Source organism: Ictidomys tridecemlineatus, chromosome 10 (genome assembly GCF_052094955.1).
Source record: "Ictidomys tridecemlineatus isolate mIctTri1 chromosome 10, mIctTri1.hap1, whole genome shotgun sequence".
NCBI lineage: Eukaryota > Metazoa > Chordata > Mammalia > Rodentia > Sciuridae > Ictidomys > Ictidomys tridecemlineatus.
Genome location: NC_135486.1, coordinates 39,114,254 through 39,136,404, shown reverse-complemented (window position 1 = coordinate 39,136,404; position 22,151 = coordinate 39,114,254). Strand labels below are relative to the sequence as shown.

Below are 22,151 nucleotides of genomic sequence, written 5' to 3'. Positions count from 1 at the left end.
TTGTAGTTGGACACATATCTTTATTTCATTTTATTTTATTTTTTTATGTGGTGCTGAGGATTGAACCCAGGGCCTCTCGCATGTGCTAGGCAAGTGCTCTACCGCTGAGCTACAATCCAAGCCCATAAAGCATAAGCTGAGCCTGGCTTTGAACTTTCCTCCTGCTTGTGCCACCGCTCCCTGCCTCTCCATGCATATGTTCTTTCTCTCCGGGACTACATGTCTGTCCTTATTGCAGAGTTCTCAACACCTGACACTGCCAGGGCCTCAGTTCATATTTGTTGAAGGATGACTTTTTGATTTAGTGGGGCAGATAGGATAGATATACATGAGAGGCTAATAATGTAGCTTCATCTGTGGCAAATGTACAGTTAGCTGCTTTGGGGAGTAAACAGGAGATGACAATAAGTTGAGGTCCATTAGGGAAAAACCAAGGAAGAAACTGGATCTGAGCTGAGTCTTAAGGACGAATGGAAGAAGCCAGGCACCATGGTGCACAGCTGTATTCCCAGGTACCCTGAGTTCAAACCCCAGGACTGAGAAAAACAAGAGAGAGGGAGAGAGATAGAGGGAAGGAGAGGGAGGGAGGGAGAGAGGGAGGGGGAGAGAGAGAGAGGGAGGGAGGGAGGGAGAGAGGGAGGGAGGGAGAGGGAGAAAGAGAGAGGAAGAGAGAGAGGGACAGGGAGGGAAGGAGAGAGAGGGAGGAAGGAGGGAGAGAGAGGGAGGAAGGAGGGAGGGAGGGGGAGATGGGAGAGAGAGAGAAAGAGAGAGAGAGAGAGAGAGAGAGAGAGAGAGAGAGAGAGAGAGAGAGAGAGAATATAGATGGGATAATAAAGGGAGGGGTAAGGAGTGATGGGGAGAAGTGCCGCAGTTTGGCTGGGCACAAATAACCAAGCCGCCACGAAGCACTTGTAGGTTCAAACAGCAACTCTTTATTCCTGAACTCTCACCGGCACTCCACACACGCTCCCTGGGAACACCCACCTCCCTCCACTGGGCTCCATGTGTACTCTCTCTGAACCCTCGAGAGCTCCAAAGTAGGGCAGCAAGAGCCGCCCTATTGCCGGACAGCAAAGGTCTATATATAACTGAATACACAGCTTATCTTAACCATCAACATCTCAATGGCTCGCTGGCATCACCTCTCAACCACTCCCTTCTGGCAAAATGTCATGCTTCATCCCAACTTGGCTGTGGCCCTCAACAGAGAAGTGTTTCCTGTAACATGTCCCCAGTTGATTTCCACATGCTCCTGAGTCTCCAGTGTCTGCTGTGGAATCTACTGGTTTCCGCTGAGCTATCTTGTATGCTCCTTCCCACAAAGATGTGGTTAACTCTGGGCAGTAATTAAGTTTGTCATGCCATGTCTATACCACTTTTTTCATTATTATTGTCATTATGGCTTCATTGTCTCTTTCTCTACCCCCTCCCCTTTGGTACTAGGGATTGAGCCCAGGGGTGCTTAACTCTGAGCCATATGCCCAGCCCCTTTTTAATGTTTTGAGACAGGGTCTCCTTAAGTCCTTAAGGCTGCCTCAAGTTGTGGCCTTGAAATTGCAATCCTCCTGCTTCAGTCTCCTGAGTTGCTGGGAGTCTGAATCAATTTTTTTCTTTCCTCCCTCCCTCTCTTTGCTTCCTTCCCTGCTCCCTCTTTCTCTGTTCTTCATGAACACATAGCATATCAATGCCTATCATTATACCTGGATCATAGTAGGTGCTCAGTACTAGCTGAATGAACACATATACCTAGGAGCTGCTTTCCATACTCCTGGGATGGCTTTTTCCAGATATTTCGTCTCTGCCACGGAGCCATTGGCATTTGAAAACTAAGTAATTGAGGGTTCACTCCAAATCCTTGCATAATTATTAGTAAGCAGATTTCTCAGAGTTTTCACTTAACAAAACTTTATTTCATGCCTTCTTTATTCCAGGACTTATGCTGGCTACAAGGAGCTTGGGGTTTAGCTACTGTGAAACCAATAATGCCAAAAATAAGTTAGTGTTGATTTATGTACAAAGTGGTCACTGAATACTGTAGATGGAGGAATTGACTGTCCAGGAGGATTCTCAGAGTAGAGGAGAAAAAGGTGGAATTGAATCTTGAAAGACAAGTTGTGCCTGTGGACAGACATGATGGGGGTTGGGGAGTGAAGAATAGTAGATGCAAAGGTGGTGATGGTGATGTGCATCCCAGGTAAATTATTTGAGAAAGTGCTGGATTTGGGGCAGAATAAGAGCATAAGAGTGGCCAGAAAGAAGGCATAGGACTGGATTTGGGACAAGCCAACAAAAGAATACCATGGATACCAATCTGTAAAGAGGCACTGAAAAAAATATGATGCCCATGACCTCAGTCATTTGTAACTCCTTACATAACTTTCAAAACCTAAATGGGTCTTATTCCTCTGAGGTAAGACGGTGCCCTCGAATGTTAATTTAATAATTCTCCTGGCTAACAATTCCAATTATGTTGTATTTGGTGCATGTAATAAATTATTTATTTTTAACATAAAGAGGTTTGTAATTCTTATTAATAGAAAGTCAGGTTCCCTTCAATCCCATGCTGAACAGATATTTAAAGAAAATTGACCTATTTACTCATTACCAAATTATTAGCTTTCTGACAATGCATGTATTTCTTCAACAAGTTCCAGATGGAAGCCTCTAGGTCCCCTCTCCCAGGTAAAAATGGGACTGTTCTATTTGGCTGTGTGAGCTATGAGTACGATGATTTCTGTGGATGCCCAAAGGAGACTGTATTCAATGAAGTTACGTGTCAGGCATCCCAGATACATTATTTGGATTATTTGGTAGTCTTGACTTTCCCTGCCTTAGGGCCACCATATTCTCCTGAATATTTCCATACATCAGGGACTTCCACATTCTATACCTCCTTTGTAGGTTGAACAGGCCTGTAAATCTGGTGTTCAGAAATAATGTATGATGACTGACCTCAAAGTTATGTGTAAACTTTAAATCACTGCTATGAGTATTGACTATTTTTGCAGCAATTCTTCTCTTCTTGGCTGTTGGACCTGAAGCGAATGATTAAACCTTTCTGTGCCTCCCTTTCCTCATGGGAAATAGTAATAACATTCATTTCTTCTTTATAGCTTTGAGTTGATGAATACATAATAAAGATGTAGTGTTTAGTACAGCCCTGATAGCATAGTAAACACTGGTCCACGCATCCTTCGGTGAGGGTTCTAAGTTTTCACCTATACTTATCTCAGGTTCAGGGTTCCGGAACTTGCTAGAGGCGGGCGTTGTGCAGAGGAAGGCAGGTAGTGCGAGCTGTCAGAGTGGAAAAGTCTGAAGGCAGTTGGATCTGGTGGTGTGCAACGGGGGCTGAGAGGCCTTCGGACCTCAGTTAGCTCGGCGACCTCAATCAAGGGACAGAACTGTCCAAGGCTCCCTGCGGCGATTGCTTTTCTTCTCCTAGATTCCCGCTTTGGCTTAGCTCCGCCCTCTTCTCCTAGGGGTTGAAGGCCGGACACTGACGCCGACGCGGTTGCTTAGCGACACCCTTTTCCCAAGATGCCTAGGGTGTTGTTTTTCTTAGCCAATCAGAGAGGCGAAGATACCTCCCCGTCTGCCAATAGGTTGCGAGGCCGGGGCTGGCGACGGTTAAACGCTGCCCGCGGCCTGGGTGGCGGGTCGGTTCCCTTTCCGGGACTCTGGGCTGCCGTGGCTGTGGCGCGACCTGCCGGGTCAGCGCGAGTCCCGCGGCGGCCCGGCCATGCCGTCCCGGGTGGAGGACTACGAAGTGCTGTACACCATCGGCACGGGCTCCTATGGCCGCTGCCAAAAGATCCGGAGGAAGAGCGACGGCAAGGTGAGCGCGGGGCCCCGGCGTGTCCCGGCTCCAGCTGAGGTTTCGGTAGCCCGGGGCGAGGGCCCTGCGCGAAGGAACCGACGGGCTTCTGGTGGTGGGTGCCGGAAAGTCTCGGCTGTCGGTCTCCCCGGGGTCTGCGATTGACAGATTGACAGCTTGTCCTGGATCGTTCAAGAGATGGGAGGCCTTTTCTTTTTATATAATACATATATCCGGTTTTTGTTCGTTATTTTCTGTCCCGTTTCCTCCCTTTCTCCAGCTTTGGCTTGCTCCTGGTTTTCCGTCGGTGGCAGCTAACTCAGTCCTGAGCTATTCTTAGAGATGAGAGTAGGACCCACGTGCCATGGAGGGGCAGGACCACCAGGCCTGAAGCTTTGTATCTGCAGCCAAAACTCATTTAAAACACCCATCAGTCCGGTTAGCAGACTCCTCTTTCCCCATGCGTTTAGGTAGAGCTTGGGCAGAAAGAAACATTGGAGAGGAAGCTGCCTGACCGATTGGAATAGTCAGGGACTTTGGATACCCGTCCTCTGACTGTGACCAAAGTACTTTTTGGCCAATTTCCTATTAAGCAACTGAGAATAAGGGGTTGAGGGAGTCCCCTTGTGCCTCATCCGCCTCCCTCCCCCTGTAGCATCATTTACTGCTTAAAAAGTAGAGGAAGATTATGGCAATAATCTGGGCTCATGAAGTTTATTTAACTACATAACATGATCATGACTTTGGATTGTGGAATATGTTTAAAAAGGAGGCAATTTTTTTTTTTTTTTTAGTTTTTGGAACTTCCATTCTTTGTTTTGAGCATAACAAATTCATTCATACCTCGGACATTTTCTTATTTCAGATATTAGTTTGGAAAGAACTTGACTATGGCTCTATGACAGAAGCTGAGAAACAGATGCTTGTTTCTGAAGTGAATTTGCTTCGTGAACTGAAACATCCAAACATTGTCCGCTATTATGATCGAATTATTGACAGAACCAATACAACGCTGTACATTGTAATGGAATACTGTGAAGGAGGGGACCTGGCTAGTGTGATTACAAAGGGAACCAAGGAAAGGTAATTATAATCTTCCATTTTTTAAATGTCAGCTCTGCCATTTATTGCCTATATAATCATTTTAAATTAATTCTTTTTTTCCTCATAATTATAAATAATAGTGGGAAATATAATATTAGATGTAAGCTGAAAAGGGGTCTAGTTTTGTTGCTGTTAAGAATCTTATGTTAGGATCAGGGGCAAAGTACTTAGTAACATAGAAGAGTGTTCTTGTATTTGGTGGGTTCATGATACTTTAGAAAAATCACTCGTGAATCAATACCCATATTTTGCATCAAGTAATTATTTCTCTATTAGTATACAAGAAAAACTAGATAATTCACATCATTCCTTATTTGTAATGATTTATTCAGACATTATATGCTGTAAAAATGTTTTGGTTTCAGACAATACTTAGATGAAGATTTTGTTCTTCGAGTGATGGCTCAGTTGACTCTAGCCCTGAAGGAGTGTCACAGAAGAAGTGATGGTGGTCATACTGTGTTACATCGGGATCTGAAACCAGCCAATGTTTTCCTGGATGGCAAGCAAAATGTCAAACTTGGAGATTTTGGGCTAGCTAGAATATTAAACCATGATACGAGTTTTGCAAAAACATTTGTTGGTACACCTTATTACATGTCTCCTGTAAGTATTTCAGAATTTAGATGCTTTTTAATTCCTTAATGCTAAACATTCAAATGCAAGGTTTATTATTGGTTTCTTTGCATTTAGCCAAGAATTAATAATACTGTTTCATTTTAAGTTCCAAACTAACCACCTGACCCTTATATTCCTCTGTATCAACAATTCAATTTTTATTGAATTCAGTTTTTATTGAACTATTACCATGTTCAAAGCTCTGGAATTAACAAAGATGAAATGGGTTTTGTCCCTGCCTTCAAGAGCAACAATGCTTTCCAAAGCATGGGTCCTGGGCACACCTACATCACACTCATTCTGAAGTTTTGTTAGTCCTGGGTCCTGAGTTCATACCCAGTGAATATGGATCTCTGGAAAGGTCCTTGGACACTGTATTTTATCCCTAGTTGGATTCTTGTACTTGGATATATGGGACTCACAAAGCTCACTTACTTCAGATAACATGTTTTTACAATTTCAAAAAATTTCCAAAAAATTTTTCTTATTGCCTTTTCCTGAAATTCATTTATAGAAAGTCTATCACTTTACTTTATCCATTGCCTCTATTGATGGATATTTTATTTCTAAAGGAGCACTGTATGCATATCCTTGTATGTATTATATCTTTCTTCCTTTTTGATTATTTCTTTGGAGTGTTTGTGGCTGTCATTAGATATTATCTAATGGCTTTTATTTATTTTCCCTATTTTTTTATTGGTGCATCATAGATGTACATAATGTTGGAATTTGTTGTTACATATTCACATAACATAAGATTTAGCTAATATTGTTCCTCAGTATTTCCCCTTTCCCTCCTTCCAGCCTCCCTCCTGTCCCTTTCCTCTACAATGTTGTTCTCTCTTTGATTTTCACGATGGTCTGATGGCTTTTAAAGACCTTAAATCAATAAGGAACAGCATCAATGTATTAATATATGAAATCTGAGCAGATATTGATGAAAAGGTTTTTTCTTTTTTTATTAGCTTACAAACATTTCTGGAATTTTCCAATATTTTATAAATTATGCTAACATCTGACTGCAGTATAAAACTGCAAGTTTATTTTATTATTTTTTTTTATTAAGATCAGACATAGCCAGAACAGTGCCATTTTCTCACTGTATCAAATTCCAAATTGAAAGGCTTTAACATAGAGAAAGATTATCCAAAAATGGTGGAAAATTTGAAACCTATGCAATTCTTTTGTTCCCTTTTTTTTCCTGTCCTTGTAATTAGATAAGTTTGGTTCCTCTAAGTCATTAATTGTCAAGGAGTGATATCAGACTCACCAGCTGGGTTTTAAAACACTAATCGGCCTCCTGGAGATTTTGGTACTTGCCCTCAGTCCCTCCTCAGCTATGGTAGACTATTGTTACTATAGGTATAGAAGAAGGGCAAACAATTAAAATAGGTAATGAGAATATTAGTGATTGCTTTGACTTATACAGTGGATTAAGGAAAAATATATAAATGAATATATAAATCCAGTTAGCTATTTATGTATGCACTTAAATGTGGGCTAAATAATATGTTTTGGTTATTCTGGAATTTCTCTGTTTCTTTTAAATTGAAGTTTGTGGCTGGACACGGTAGCACTTGTAATCCCAGCTACTTAGGAGGCTAAGGCGGGAGGATCACAAGTTGGAGACCATGTTGGGCAACTTAGTGAGATCCTGTCTCAAAAAATAAGGGGTTAGGGTTGTGGCTCAGTAGTAGTAACGCTTGCCTAGCATGTGTGAGGCACTGGATTCTATTCTCAGCATTGCTTATAAGTAAATAAAAATAAAGGTCCATGAACAACTAATAAAAAAAATAAAAAATAAATAAAAAATAAAAGGGACTGGAGAGGTTGGTAGCTCAGTGGTAGAGAGTGCCCCTGGATTCAATTTCCAGCATTGTAATCAATCATTCAATAAAATAAATGAGGTTTCTAATTAGACTCAATGGTACACACCTATACTAGTAGTCCTAGCTACTCAGGAGGCTGAGGTAAGATGATTTGGGGGGGCCTTGGAGTTCGAGTTTAGCTTGAACAACCTAACAAAACCCTTTCTCAAAAAAATAGAGTTTCTAGATTATGAATGCCTTGAGGATAGAGATCTTTTATATTCAATTTTGAATGGTTAATATCTATCCAACAGTAAACATTTTCACTTGTGAATGGAAAATAAGAGAATGAATTATATATGACAAAGTATATTGGGACAAGATTGTTGTTCTTTTCCCCTTATAAATTTTGCTTTTTTGGTGTTAGGGATTGAAACCAAGGCCCTGTACATGCTAGGCAAGCACTCTGCCATTGAGCCACATCCCTAGCCTTTCCATTATAAATGTGAGGATAAAGTATACACTTTTGTTATTGTCTCATAAACTGAATTAGTCTTTTGTATTTGAAGTTATTGCTATAAATAAAATATTTATAACATTTTTCTCCTCTCAAGTAAATACTACCAAGCTTTGAGTTTCGTTTTCTACTCAGGTATAATTTTTAAAAGTTTTATAAAATTTTAAAAACCAAATAAACTTTTTTTTTTTTTTGTATAGGGGATTGAACCCAAGGATGCTTAACCATTGAGCCACATCTTCATCCCTTTTAAAAAAATATTTTATTTAGAGACAGAGTCTCACTGAGTTGTTTAGGCCTTGCTAAGTTGCTAAGGCTGGCTTTGAATTCTTGATCTTCCCACCTTAGCCTTCTGAGCCAGTGGTATTACAGTCATGCATGTGCCACCATGCCTGGCCAACAAGAACTTTTATTTAACTTTTTTACCTTTTCCCCCTTCTAGGAACAAATGAATCGCATGTCCTATAATGAGAAATCAGATATATGGTCACTGGGTTGTTTGCTGTATGAATTATGTGCATTAATGTAAGTATAATAAAGTCAGATTCCTAGTCTAAGGTTTACACTGTCACTTTTCATTGGGTCCAGCTTTTTGAGCATCTATGCTAATTAAAACATATTCACATCTGAAGAACTATCAAATTCTTTTTAGTAAAGTAGATAAACATTTTTTTAAAAAAGATATCATCCATGAAGCTGGGTTCTGACTTACTTTTTAAAATGTTTTTTTCTTAGTTGTAGATGGACACAATACCTTTATTTATTTATTTATTTTTAAGGATCGAACCCAGTGTCTCACATGTGTGAGGCAAGCCCTCTACTGCTGAGCCACAACTGCAGCCCCTGGGTCCTGACTTTATTAAAGGTCTTGACTATTAGATGCTTTCTTGTTAGACTTATGCTTATTCAAGGTCAGGCAGATAATGTAAAGCTATTACAAGGACAGGAAGAAATAAAACAGATCAAGAGGAGAGGTCTGGGGATTTGGAGGATAGGAAAGAGGTCCAGTTCTTTTCCTTTTAAACTATTCTATAGCACAGTGGTTCTTCTACAGGATTTGTGGGGAAGCAGTTTTTGTCCCCCATGGAACATTTGGCAATATCTAGACATTTTTGGTTGTCACAATTAGAGTGTGCTAGTGGGTAGAGAGAGGCCAGGGATACCACAAAATATCCTACAAAGCACAGGATAACCCCCACCCCCGCCAGCATGACTTAACAACCCAAGGGGTCAATAGTACGAAGGTAGTACTATTAAAGTTATCTGTAGAAGGAAGTCCCAGAAGTAAAAAGAAATACAATGGTGCTTATGCTTTTGATTCAGTTACTATTATCTATTTTCTTTTAAAAATTTTTCTTCTTTCCTTCCTTCTTTTCTTTCTCTTCCTTCCTTTCCATCATTCGTTTTTTTTTTTTTTTTTTCATCATTCGTTTTTACTTATATTTTTTACCCCAGGCCTCCATTTACTGCTTTCAACCAAAAAGAACTAGCCGGGAAGATCAGAGAAGGCAAATTCAGGAGAATTCCATATCGTTATTCTGATGAATTGAATGACATTATTACGAGGATGTTAAATTTAAAGGTAAAGGCTATAAGATTTTATATCGTCTGATTTTATCTCTCAATTAAAATTTGGAGTATATATTCTCTCTTTTAAAGTGATAGAGACTAAAGAAAATATTTCCTTAGCTAAATATACTCTGTTAACACAAGTGAAAACATGTAAATCTGGTAAATCACAGGTGCTTGCCAGCCTACCTTTTGTGCTTGCTTTCTTTTTCCTCCACTCTCTTCCTTGCTAACAGATGGTCTGTGGTGAGGAAAGATTACAGAAAGGATCCAAATCCTCAGTTCCCCTGGTTGTTGCCTACATGAATGTAACAGGTGGTCAGGAAAGGGGCTAGAAATAATTAGAGTAGAAGAAAAAGAACTTGAATAAAGAGATTTTGTGGAAAAACTCAGACCGTGGGATGGTGAAAGATATGTTCTGAGACTAGGCTGATGTGAAGAGTGGAAGGGAAGTGCTATAACAGGGATACAGAGGAAGTGAAGGTTGGTGGGAAGGGATCCTGTTACCTGTGGTTTAGACATTCAAAGGTGGTGCTTCTTCTACAGCAGACCCAGCCGTGCTGTGAAGCACCAGCACCAGTGTACCAAAGGGACTGAGCCTTCTTACAAAGGGGGAGGGTAAAAGGGGAATAAATTAAAAATCTGCATTACCTTATGGACTCAGAACTTCAAGACGAGTGAACTTATTTTTTCAGATGTTTAAGACCTATTTCTGTAGCTGGGCACAGTGGCTTGAGAGGCTGAGGCAGGAGGATCACAAGTTCAAAGCCAGACCCAGCAACTTAGTGAGATCCTAAGCAACTGAAGACCTGTCTCAAAATGAAAATGGGCTGGAGATTTGGTTCAGTTGTTAAGTACTCGTGGGTTCAATTCCTGGTTAAAAAAAAAAGACCTGTCTCTTTGAACAATCTTCCCTTTTGCCTTGGAAATATATACCCTTTTAGTGTAACTACTTTCTCAGGACAAATATTCTGTTATGCAGTCTGACTGTATCATTGATATTTTTCCCTAGGATTACCATCGACCTTCTGTGGAAGAAATTCTTGAGAACCCTTTGATAGCAGACTTGGTTGCAGAAGAACAAAGAAAACATCTTGAAAGGAGAGGGCGACGATTAGGAGAGCCTGAAAAGTCACAGGAGTCTACTCCTGTCCTGAACGAGCTGAAACTAAAAGAAATACAGTTACAGGAGCGAGAGCGAGCCCTCAAAGCCAGAGAGGAAAGGCTGGAGCGTAAGTCCACGTGGTGTGGGAGGAGCAGAGTAGCGCTATGAGTGGGTTGCTCTGATGTGTGTACATAACACAATAGTTTCTATGTATAGGTCCTACTAGAACCTTCTATCAACCAGAACATTTAACTAAATAACCAAGCTTGATGACGCTTTCATGTTGGACTTCTTTCTCTGGAGACAGTTGTTAGTCATATATTTCTTGGGTATTAACTGGGTTGGACCTAACACAACAGTCATTGTACTTTATTGTGCAATTACTTATTTTTTTCATCTTTGCTATAAACATCTTAAGGTTTGTTCCATTGTAAAGGAAGGTCTTCCAATGTGCTGCCTTCTGTCAAAACGGTCTAAAATGCGACAGTATTAGACTGGGTATGTTTAGGCAATTCTGTGGAGAATATAGGTGCAAGATATTCTAGAATTATAAATATTACTGTGATGAGTGTTAATATTGATGTGATTAGTATTAACTGATTTGATGCTAATTAGTTTTTGAGGTTGGAAGTCTATCTATTCCACTAGGATGAAAGTTAACTACCAGCGCCTTAGAATCACACCAGGTAGCAATAGCAGTGAGTCTCCATTTTAACATTCAGAGACAGGGATGGAACTATGTGCGTCTCCTGCTATCCTCATGACACCCCTGATTTCACTTCTGTGGCCTTATGCCCTATGCAGACTTCAAATGCTTTTCTATTTAAATATTCTTATCAAGCATTCAGTGTGTTCATTAATGTTTTGCTTCCTAATGATAATAACATTGTATAGTGCTGTGAGATATGCTCACTGTATAGGGATAGCTTGTGCTTATCTGGAGACTTTTTATTGACTCTCTTGTCAAAAGAACTCTTTAAACACACACACACACACCTCTTTCTCTGAAGTCTGGGCCATGAATGAAAGTAGGCTTTGTTTCTAACCTAAAGAGTCGCCCCTTAACTCAGTTATGTTTTTTCCCCTTCCAGTTTGGTGCTACCGCTGAACCAGAAGAAAGAGATTTTGTGCTATAAGACCAGGGAGTGCCCTGGAAACTAGCTTTTGCCTATTTGCCTTGGAGAGCAGAAATGGCTTTTGTTTTTGTGTTCCCAAATGAATTATTTCCACACAACTTGACCAAGTAAAAACTTTGTATTTGTACTTAAACAAGTTCCTAACAAGAAAACATACAATAACTTATGACCTACTATTACACTAAATTAAAAATGCAGGATCTGGTTGATTAGGTTAAGAAACCAGTAAGAAACCTTTCACAAAACATTACTCTGCCGTGGTCAGGCATGCTAATTAGAATGATAAGAAAAGATTACCAAATGTAAATTGTTTTATAGCCAAAGCTCTTTGTTCATTTTTTCCTATTGCATTTTTAAAGAGAAGGAACGTGAACTTTGTGTTCGGGAGAGACTAGCAGAGGACAAACTGGCTAGAGCAGAAAATCTGGTGAAGAACTACAGCTTGCTGAAGGAGCAGAAGTTCCTCTCTCTGGCGAGTACTCCAGGTATGAGAGTCAGCTCGGTGTGCAGAAGTTGGTGCTACAAATGAAGATGTGCACATCAGTGATACCCTCAAGGTGGCCTTGGTAGCTCTTTTTCATTTTACAAAGTCTCAAATCTTAAGATAAATTTCACTGAATATATATGCTTCAATGGAAATAAAATTCTATTATAGTAGTGATTTATTTACTGGGTTCATAGACTTGAGGCAGTGAGTCATATGCTTTCATCTTCAATTTTATTTACCTTATTAAACTACATGTTTAGTATTTGATATTCATTTTTTAGTATGAAGACATTTTTACAACAGTATGTTTCAAATTTTTCTTTGGTTATATTATCAAAATTCTATTTCTATTTTCAAGCAAAAACCCTAACACTTTAATACTGCCACACCTCAACAATAGAGTGTGGCTTAAAAGACATAGAAGTCAAGTGCAGAATTGACCATGACTTTTGAATCTTTGCTTTAGACCCTTTCAAATTGAGACATGTATTTGTTGAAATATGATTAATGTGTGCACAACTGTGCGAGCCGCCCCACTTCAGAGCTTGGGTGCAGACAGCCTGCTCACTGCGCTGCCTTCGTGTAGCGTTGTCCCTGCTCTGTCCTTGTGATAATTGGCTACACCGACGGATCCTCTCACTTGCCTTTTTCCATTTCATTTTTTACAGATCTAATTTAGTCTGCTGTCTAGAATTTTGGAAAATGCAGAATGCTAGATGTCTTTTCTTTTAATTTCTTTATGACACAAATTATGTATTCAAAGTTTTGTGTTGGTTTTAAAAATTTAGCATCTGCATGTTCAATGAAACTTCATCAGAGTTCTTATGACTCCCTTATTCCATGTAGAATAGCATGCATATATGAAGGCTGCCATTTGCATCTTTAATAATTTGGGAGAGAATCAGATCAGTTTAGTGTGACAGCATTTTGTAAATGAGGCAAATAAAAAACTTGCTTAAGTTAGTCTGATGATTGCAATAACTTTAGTGACTAAGTGATAGATAAACTCTTGATAGAAGTAAATGAAATAGATTATATGAAATATGGGCTTCATCCCTTAAAATGTTTCTTTTTTCTAACTATCACTCATTTCACAGTACGCAGTTGCATCTTTGCTAAAGCTATCCTTTGTTTAATAAAATACTCATTTTTTTCTATTGAACAAAATAGTATTCTTTTTCTAACTATTCTCTTGTAAACCCTATGTTAATTTACAAATGTGTAAGTATTTGTGGTTATAACAGGTGGATGCACATGCTTATCATCCCAACTGCTGGCCTGTAATCTCAGCCATCTGCGAGGCCGAGGCACAAGCAAAGATTGCAAGTTTGAGGCCAGCCAGGGCAACTTAGTGAAACTGTTTCAGAACTAAAAAAGGACTGAGAATGTAGCTCAATGGTAGAGCTCCTCTAAGTTCAATCCCCAGTACTTAAAAAAAAAAATTTTTTTTTTTTTTGAGCCCATGGAGTTAAAGTCTGAAAGCAATTCCTTTGCTTTGAAGTAGAAACAATACATGGAGGAAGTCAGGGGACTGGGGAAGGAAGGGCTCTGTGTAGCAACCTTTCTGTCTCTTCTTTATCCAGACAGCTCTGTGGTTTCTTTCTTCCTCACCCTTGTCCTGTTTTTTGCTCAGCATTCACCTGAAGTTTTCTCTCAATATTGCCACCACCACCCAGCAGGCCATGTTGGTATTATCTTCCTTATAGCACACCGATCACATCGCTCCGCACTTGTTTGTTTGTTTGTTTGTTTATCATTTGTCTCCTCCTACTAGAATAGGGCCTTTGTTTGGTTCACAATGGCCCATTCTATGAACTCAGTAAATATTTAAACATATTTCCTTTAAGTGACTACAAAGGAGAAATAAGAAGCCTCTTGAATTGAAACCTGCAAGCCTCTAATCCCCACCAAATTCTGTCAGTGGTTAATAGTGTTACTTTTCTAAGTAAATACGATTATTTTTCCATAAGAAAAGCACAGGTTGCATTTTTTAGTGCACCATTACTTGATTTACCTTGTCCATACAGCATTTTAGGTTCTTTTTGAAACAAATTTCTGGGTAGTTGATCTACTTTGAACTACACACTTGACCCAAATTGCAGGTTTCCCCACAAGCAAGAGCCTCTGCTTCTGTGCTTTTCTGAAAGTAAGGTATCCTACCTAGAATGGCACTGGTTTTCCAGAGCAGAGATAAAAACACTGATTTCCAGAAGTATTATACTGTGCGCATCATCCCCAGTGGTTATAACCCTAAGAGGAAAGTTGACTATTGTGGGAATAAAACAGGCTGAGCTTAGCTTGGTGGTAGAGTACTTGCCTGGCACACACTGCATTCCTAGCACTGCAAAATGAATGAATGAATGAAATGTTTGTTCCTTATGTTTGGTTTGTTTTTAGTCATATAGATTAAAAGGCTAATTGGTACTGGGAGTGATGACATACCTGAAATCCTAGCTACTCAGGAGGCTGAGGCAGGAGGACAGCAAGTTCAAGGCTAGCCTGGACAACCTAGTGAGACCATGTCTCAAAAAGGGGATGTAGCTCAATTGTAGAGTGTCCCTGGGTTTGATCCCAGTACCGAGGAAAAACAGCAACAACAGCAAAAAAGACTGGCTGGTTTCTGTCCATGCCCTTAACCTCTTATCCCAGAGAAAATCAGACAGGTACCCACATTTCAAATGTGAGCCAGAACAGTAAATTTTATTTAATTTTTTTTTGAATACCGGGGATTGAACACAGGGACACTCAACCACTGAGCCACACCCTCAGCCCTATTTTGTATTTTATTCAGAGACATGGTCTCTCACTGAGTTGCTTAGCACCTTACCGTTGCTGAGGCTGGCTTTGAACTCACACTCCTCCTGCCTCAGCCTCCTGAGAGTAAATATTTTTTGAAAATTATGATTCATGTATAGGAGTTGAACTCCCATTCAAGTAACTCAAACCTGTTTTCTTTTCCTTTCTAAAGAACTTCTTGACTTCCCATCCTCAATAATTAAGAAGAAAGTTCATTTCAGTGGAGAAAGTAAAGAGAACATCATGAGAAATGAGAATTCGGAGAGTCAGCTCACCTCCAAATCCAAGTGCAAGGATCTGAAGAAAAGGCTTCATGCTGCCCAGCTGCGGGCTCAAGCTCTGTCAGATATTGAAAAAAATTACCAACTAAAAAGCAGACAGATCTTGGGCATGCGCTAACTTGGCAGAGAGACAGAGCTGTGTGCATTACTTAATAGAGCCAACCCTTTAAAGATTGATATTCAACTGCTGTAGCTTGATATACTTGGTTCCATGAGCCACGCCTTTTTGTATAGTAAGCATGGTATTTTGGGATTAATATTGCTGTTTTTCAGCAACAATTGTATAAGATGTCTATGTCTTTATTTTTATTTTTTTTCTCTTAGGAACAACTTTATAGAAATGATACTTTCTTGGTTGGGCTTTTAATCCTGTGTGTAATTACTTCTAGGAGTATGAGATGTGACCTTTGAGATCTTGGGGAAAACAATAATGTTAAGGGGGAAAAAGGTCTTTACTCAGGAATAGTAGTTATTAAGAAGTTTTAAATGAGGGGTGTGTGCTTACAATTGTCATGTATAGTTTTAAATTTAAAGTCTGAGGTTTTGAACGTTCTTGAACTTAGAAAAAGAGATTGAATATAAATTGGTCACTAATATCAAGACATCTTGTATATAAATATTCCATGTGGTGTAAATCTATTGTCTGTGGAAATTCATCACTGTGATGTCTGCAATCTTTTATTCCTTTTTATTCTATTTAATAGCATATGAGCTGGCTGTTGTTTGTCCACCTCTATCCCACTAATAAAACAATTCTTTAGTTTTCTTACATTTATGTCTCTTGTATTTGTTGATCTCAGTTGGAAGCGTGTGAGTTTATGATGATAGGTTTGTAAGGTAGGAAAGAGAATATGGATCTTTTATTCAAGGGAGCTACTCTAGAACCTTAACATCCATCTTGTTAGTCCATAGAAGCTAGCAGTTTTAAAGTGGGTGATTCTGTTCCCTGGGGGGACATTGGCAAATCTGGAGACCTTTTTGATAATCATGACTCAGGGAGCTTATGACCAGTGGGTAGGGTCCAGTGATACCACTCAACATTCTACAGTGCACAGGACAATTTCTGACAGCAGAATGCCAACAGTACCACTCATGAGAAACCTGACCTGTGTAAAAAAATTGCTGGGACATACCTCCCACCCTTGAAGGAAACTAATTTGGATTTTAATGAATTTTTTAAAGTTTGACTTTTAATATGAATTAGCAGTCTTTGCTGTACCTGTCACATTTTTTTTTTTCCTGGCAATGCTAATCCTTTTAGTGTATAATGAAATAAGATGAAGTCATCAAGAGTTAATAATAGACCAAAAAAAAAAAAAAAGTTTGGACAAGCAAGAAAGCAAAAATAAAACAAAATCACCCACACAAATAATTATAATAGTAGACAAGAGAAAATAGCTTCTTTTATATGTAGGTTTATTATATAGTTGGTATCATCATTCCATCAACGACAAGTGACACTAGCCAAACACAGTTGGAAACTGATTATTATGCCTTTGTGTTATATCCAGAGATTATCCTAACAGGATCATTTTGACATAAATGTTATGTATACTTCTGGCCAGCTATATAATTTGCAAGTCCTACTCCAAAGTGAAAATTGAGGCTTTTGTTCAAAACGTGGGAAACAAGTTATCATTAAAGGTACATACAAAGCTTTTCCCTTTCTTCTAAGGTCTCTCTCTGCTTAAGGTGGTATTATTTGCTGTTCAATGTTCTAAGAAGCATTAAAAGCAAACAACATGAAATTTGCCATTCATCTTTATTTTGTGCAATGACAGATTTAAGTATAAATGTGAGAGCATTTAACTTGTGGAATCACTGGGATTATCCAATTCATACTTTGTGCTTGTCCTTGAAGGGTGCCTTGAGCCAACCAGAAGGGGCACAATGCCAGATCTGGAGAAGTCTAGCCAGGCATCTACCTTTCCCATAGGCCTACTACCCCAACCCATGGCAGATAGGATCTCTGAGTCAGGGTACTCTTTTTAAGACATGGCCGCTGGCTAGCTGCTTGTCAGACATGTCATGGGGCTGCTCATGGACACCTGCTGCCATGCCCTGGGACCCAGATGCCCAGTCCAGAACTTGCCTTTGCCTGTGCCCAGGCCCCTGCTGAAAGGCAATGGTTGTGTGGTATGAAAAAAAGAGGTTAAATAAAAACCATCCTGGGGAGAACCATCCTGGGGAGAACCATCCTGGGGAGTCTAGAGAAGTAGAGGGAAGTAGCACCATATGTGAGCTGAGGCTCTACGCCTGCACACATGCTCCATTGTTTAGATTTTCTTACAGAACACATAATTAAGAACTTCAAGCTGGGCGTGCAGTTGCGCATGCATGTAATCCCAGTGGCTCACGGAGGTTGAGGCGGAGGATCATGAATTCAAAGCCAGCCTCAGTAACTTAGGCCCTAAACAACTCAGTGAGACCTTGTCTCTAAATAATAATAATAATAATAATAATAATAAAAGGCTGGGGATGTGACTTAGTGGTTAAATGCTCCTGAGTTCAAAACCCTGTACCAAACAAAAAACTTTGAGATAGCCTGGTGTGTTAGTGAACACCTATAATCCCAGCTGCCCAGGGAGCCGAGGCAGGATAGTTGCAAGTTCGAGTCCAGCCTCAGCAATTTAGGGAGACTCTGTCTCAAAAAATAAGAAAAATTGGGAATGTAGCTTAGTGACGAGCACCCATAGGTTCAATTCCCAGTATTTTTTTTGTCTCTTCTCTCTCTCTCTCTCTCTCTCTCTCTCTCTCTCTCTCACACACACACACACACACACACACACACACGCAACCACAGTCATTAGACCCCATGTTCTGGGTTCTTCGGCAGGTGAGGTCCTCCTAATGCGTGCAGCTATGTGAATGCACTGGTTAGTTGTCCATAAAACCTATCCTTTCTTTAGGAAATAACTTTCCTATCTTAAAAATAAGTTTTAATTTTGAAATTCATGGCATGCTGAATAGCTTCTCTAATCTTTTCCATCTCATTTAATTCAACAACAAACAACTATTAAGTACCTACTATGAATCAGCACTGTTTAAAGTGCTGAAGACAGAGCAATGGAGAGACACAAAATCCCTGCCCTTGTTATTGCCCATTCAAATGGGGCAAGACAATAAACAATGAGGACATGCTAGTGGTAAGTGCTACTGACCAGAATGAAGCAGGAAGAAGGGTAGAGAATAAAGCACAGAATGGGAGTGGGGGGTAGCTGTTTGCAATTTTGGAAGAGGTGGGGATTAAGGGTGCAGCAGGAAGAGGAAGAAGCTAACAATAGGAAGTTAGGGTAAAGGAGAAGAGGAAAGAAAGATTTTCCAGATGACATAGGAGAGCAAAAGAATAAAACTGCAGTGTGTGTGTGAACATGTGTGTGTGTGTGTGGGGGGGGATGTAGAGTGAAACTGGAAAAAGCTATAGGGCAGAGGCTTGGAGACCGAAGAGAGGCGATTTAAATTTTTTTATTATTATGCATCATCTTTCTCCATTCTAATGCCAACAAAACCCCTTCCCTGGGCTGGGGATGTTAACTGTAGCTCAGCAGTAGACTGCTTGTCTAGACTGCGAAAGGATCTGGGTTCCATCCTCAGCATTGCAAAAATGCAATAAACCCTGTTTCTTTTTCCCTGCTAAAGTTGGGAAGTTCTGGGCTAGTGGTTGTGGGTAACAAGTGTATTTCTTTGATGGGGAGTGAAAAGATCCCTTCAACGTCTCTTTCCTAGAACTTTCTAAGATCCAACACCTACTTAACCACTATAGATCTTACTTGTTTAAACAGTAGTGAGTTTAACCAAGCCTGGCTCCTATGGAAAGTCATTGGTTTTGAAGATTAATGAGGTGTTCAAGCAGAAAGAAACCGCAAGGCGGCGCTATTGTTCTGTGAGACCAGAAGTCCCAAGCAATTGGTCCTAGAGAGATGGCAAGCCAGACATTGGTTTAAGGCTTCCTGCCTTTTATTCCATTCAGTCTCACAACACCCCTGTGAAACAGGTATCATTATTTCCAACATTTTACACGGAGAAACTGAGAAACCCGGTGGTCACAGGAAGAGGCACAGGAGCCTTCTGAACTCACTTTTCAGACTCCAAAGTCGTGCTCTTAACAATAGCGTTTGTTGTTGTTTTCTGTTTTTTATTTTTTGCGGTGCTGGAGATTGAACCTAGGGTCTTTTGCATGCTAGGCAAGTGCCCTCCTCTGAGTTACATGCCCAGCCCCCAAATCATGTTCTTGACACTCACAGCCCTCCACTGGCTGCCTCCAACTGCCACAAACATTAGCTTTGCCCTCAGACCATGAGTTTACCATAATGATCATTAAGGCTTTACTTAGGACAGGTGAATGACTAAGGAGGGTGGATGCAGAGCCAGCATGGTTAGAACCTTGTGACCCTCAAGACTTGGTGCCAGGAGAGGTGAATGGCAGAGATATGGCTGCCAGGAAGTGTTTTACAGGTGATACCAGTAGGACCCCAGGCCTGAGCCTCTAGGGTGGTGTGTCACCCCTCCTCCTCTTCCTCAGCATTGTCCACCATGTGGCTTTACATTTCCTCAAAGGCCCAGCCCAGCTGCTCAGTACCCTCAGGCCTCCCAGGGCCACCTCCCTCAGGTGTGTCCTCCCAGGAGCATGCTATTTCCAGATGACATTTTCCTTGCAGAACAAAGCTCCTCCATTTAGGGAAATTAGCTCCCTAAAGACTCAACGCATGGAGGTCTTTCTAGAATGAACTTGGGATGAATGTCAAAGATGATACACAGCGGCTGCTTAAGAAAGAATGAAGAGTATTTCTATATACCAATAATGAATAAGAAAGGATTCTTGTTCATCGTGACTTGGTGACTATCAAAATAGGGATCCATATTGGATGGATGGGTTTCTCTGTGAGGAGGAGGTTGTGTGGCCCTCTGTGCATGCATGCTGAGGGCTAGTTGGTGGGATATGGGGCTTACTTTATCCCTCCTGCTCCCAGCAGATCTCTCCTTTCCTGAAAGAACAGATGTCAGTCCCTAGGAGCCTCCTGCACCAGGAAGTTTGGATTAAACACTATATTCAGAGGAGCCAGCAGGGTTATTCTTGCTAGGTTTCTTTTCTGTATTTCTTTTTCTTTCCAAGGACAGGAGTACTAGGAATCGAACCCAGAATCTCAAGCATGCCAGGATCTCAAGCATGGCAAGCTCTCTACCACTGAGCCATATCCCAGCCCCCTTGCCTGCATTTCTGACACCACAATACAAGCTTTGCCCAAGCTACTAAAATCCCAGACTACCAAGGCTGACCCCCACCTATCTCTCTCATGACTTCCCAGCCAAGAAACAAATTCCACTTCCTCTTGCCCACCCTGACTTTCTCTGAAACAAACACACTGGTCATCTTGATTCTGGAATTGTAGTCACATAGTCACAGGAAGTGTTAATAATGGCTGACTTATTTACTACATTTAAAAAATCAGTCTTTCAATTATGGTGTGATATCATTGTAAAAAAAATTCCAACAACATGGAAGTACATATTGTGAAAATTAAAAGGTAAACACTTTCTCCCTCATAATCCCACTTTATACCTCTCTTTCCTGAAGTAGCTGCTAACAGTTTGGTGTTTGGTGTGTGTGTGTGTGTGTGTGTGTGTGTGTGTGTGTGTGTGTGTGTGCAAGGGAGGGAGAAAGGCTATGTGTATGAAGATTTGTGTGTATTTTTTTATGTGACTGAGTATGTATATTTCAAACAGGGCTGGGGATGTGGCTCAAGCGGTAGCACGCTCGCCTGGCATGCGTGGGGCGCTGGGTTCAATCCTCAGCACCATATAAAAATAAAATAAAGATGTTGTGTCCACCGAAAACTAAAAAATAAATATATATATATTTTTTACTATAATGTTGCATTTAAAGAACTTCATGTATTATTTTTTTGAGAGAGAGAGAGAGAGAGAGAGAGAGAGAGAGAGAGAGAGAATGAATTTTAATATTTATTTTTTTTTTAGTTTTCGGTGGACACAACATCTTTGTTTGTATATGGTGCTGAGGATTGAACCCGGGCCGCACGCATGCCAGGCAAGTGCGCTACCGCTTGAGCCACATTCGCAGCCCCTAAAAATAAATATTAAGAAAAATTTTTTCTCTCTCCCTCGTGCTCTCTCTCTCTTAAAACACACACAGACACACAGACACACAGACACACACACACACACACACACTCACAAATGGGATCTTAATACAGATTGCTCTTTAACTTGCTTTATCAGTTAAAACTAATCCTTTCTTGTTGGTACTCAAACATTCTCCTCATTCTTTTTATAGACAGCTGTCTTGTGTCATCCTTTACATTTATCCTGAGTTCATTCCAGGAAGCAGCCTCTCCTTGAGTCTTGGAAGGAACTGGCTTGCCTGGAGTAGCCCACGTGGCAGGGAAGATAGCCCCTGCCTCAAGGTGGCAGCCTTGGGGGTAAGGTGAGCACAGGCCTTGAAACACTCCCACAGAGCTGTTCAGCTGCAGCACTGGCCCTACCTCTACCCTTAAGAACCTTGTGGACAATTAACTGGGGAAGTGGGCATCCCATAAAGAAGATTCCCAGCCAGGGTTTTGCTGCTCCACCGAGCATGTTGGGAAAATCTCTGTGGTGTCCAGTGGAGAGTCTCAGAGCTGGGTACAAATCCAATTCAGATCTCCCTCTGAGCATGGTGCTGGCCTGCATGCCATGGGGACAGCGTCCAAGTTGTTCCTGCTGACTCCAAACTATGAACAGAGTGCTGAGACACTGACTTAGACACCCAGCAGCTGCCCTGTTGGGCTGTTAGTTTAACCTCTCTGAGTTTTGTCTCCCCACTTGTAAAACAAGGACAGTAATGCTGGAAGAGACAAAGTGGGATAAACTGAAGTCAAGTCCCCCAAACAGTGCCAGTTCTTGCTCATAAATTTATTCC

At 40.6% G+C, this 22,151-nt stretch overlaps 1 protein-coding gene across 2 annotated transcripts; it reads left to right on the top strand.

Annotated features, from left to right (window-relative positions):
- The first annotated feature begins 3,588 nt into the window (after positions 1-3,588).
- On the top strand, positions 3,589-16,006 carry Nek2 (NIMA related kinase 2). 2 transcript variants are annotated; one of them, XM_040277663.2, is made up of 8 exons: positions 3,589-3,835; positions 4,680-4,897; positions 5,284-5,524; positions 8,304-8,386; positions 9,317-9,443; positions 10,443-10,662; positions 12,031-12,228; positions 15,127-15,250. In XM_040277663.2, the coding sequence occupies exons 1-7, from the start codon at positions 3,740-3,742 to the stop codon at positions 12,198-12,200; spliced, it is 1,155 nt and encodes a 384-aa protein (XP_040133597.1). In that variant the 5' UTR covers positions 3,589-3,739; the 3' UTR covers positions 12,201-12,228; positions 15,127-15,250. The 2 variants fall into 2 exon arrangements, with proteins under 2 accessions (XP_040133597.1, XP_005329500.1); XM_005329443.4 differs by having other exon boundaries at positions 3,591-3,835; positions 12,031-12,156; positions 15,127-16,006.
- The last annotated feature ends 6,145 nt before the right edge of the window (positions 16,007-22,151 follow it).

Coding starts and splice junctions, on each gene's coding strand:
- Nek2 (XM_005329443.4), top strand. CDS start 3,740: ATGCCGTCCCGGGTGGAGGACTACGAAGTGCTGTACACCATCGGCACG. Junction 3,836..4,679: donor GGAGGAAGAGCGACGGCAAG/GTGAGCGCGGGG, acceptor TTCTTATTTCAG/ATATTAGTTTGGAAAGAACT. Junction 9,444..10,442: donor CGAGGATGTTAAATTTAAAG/GTAAAGGCTATA, acceptor ATTTTTCCCTAG/GATTACCATCGACCTTCTGT.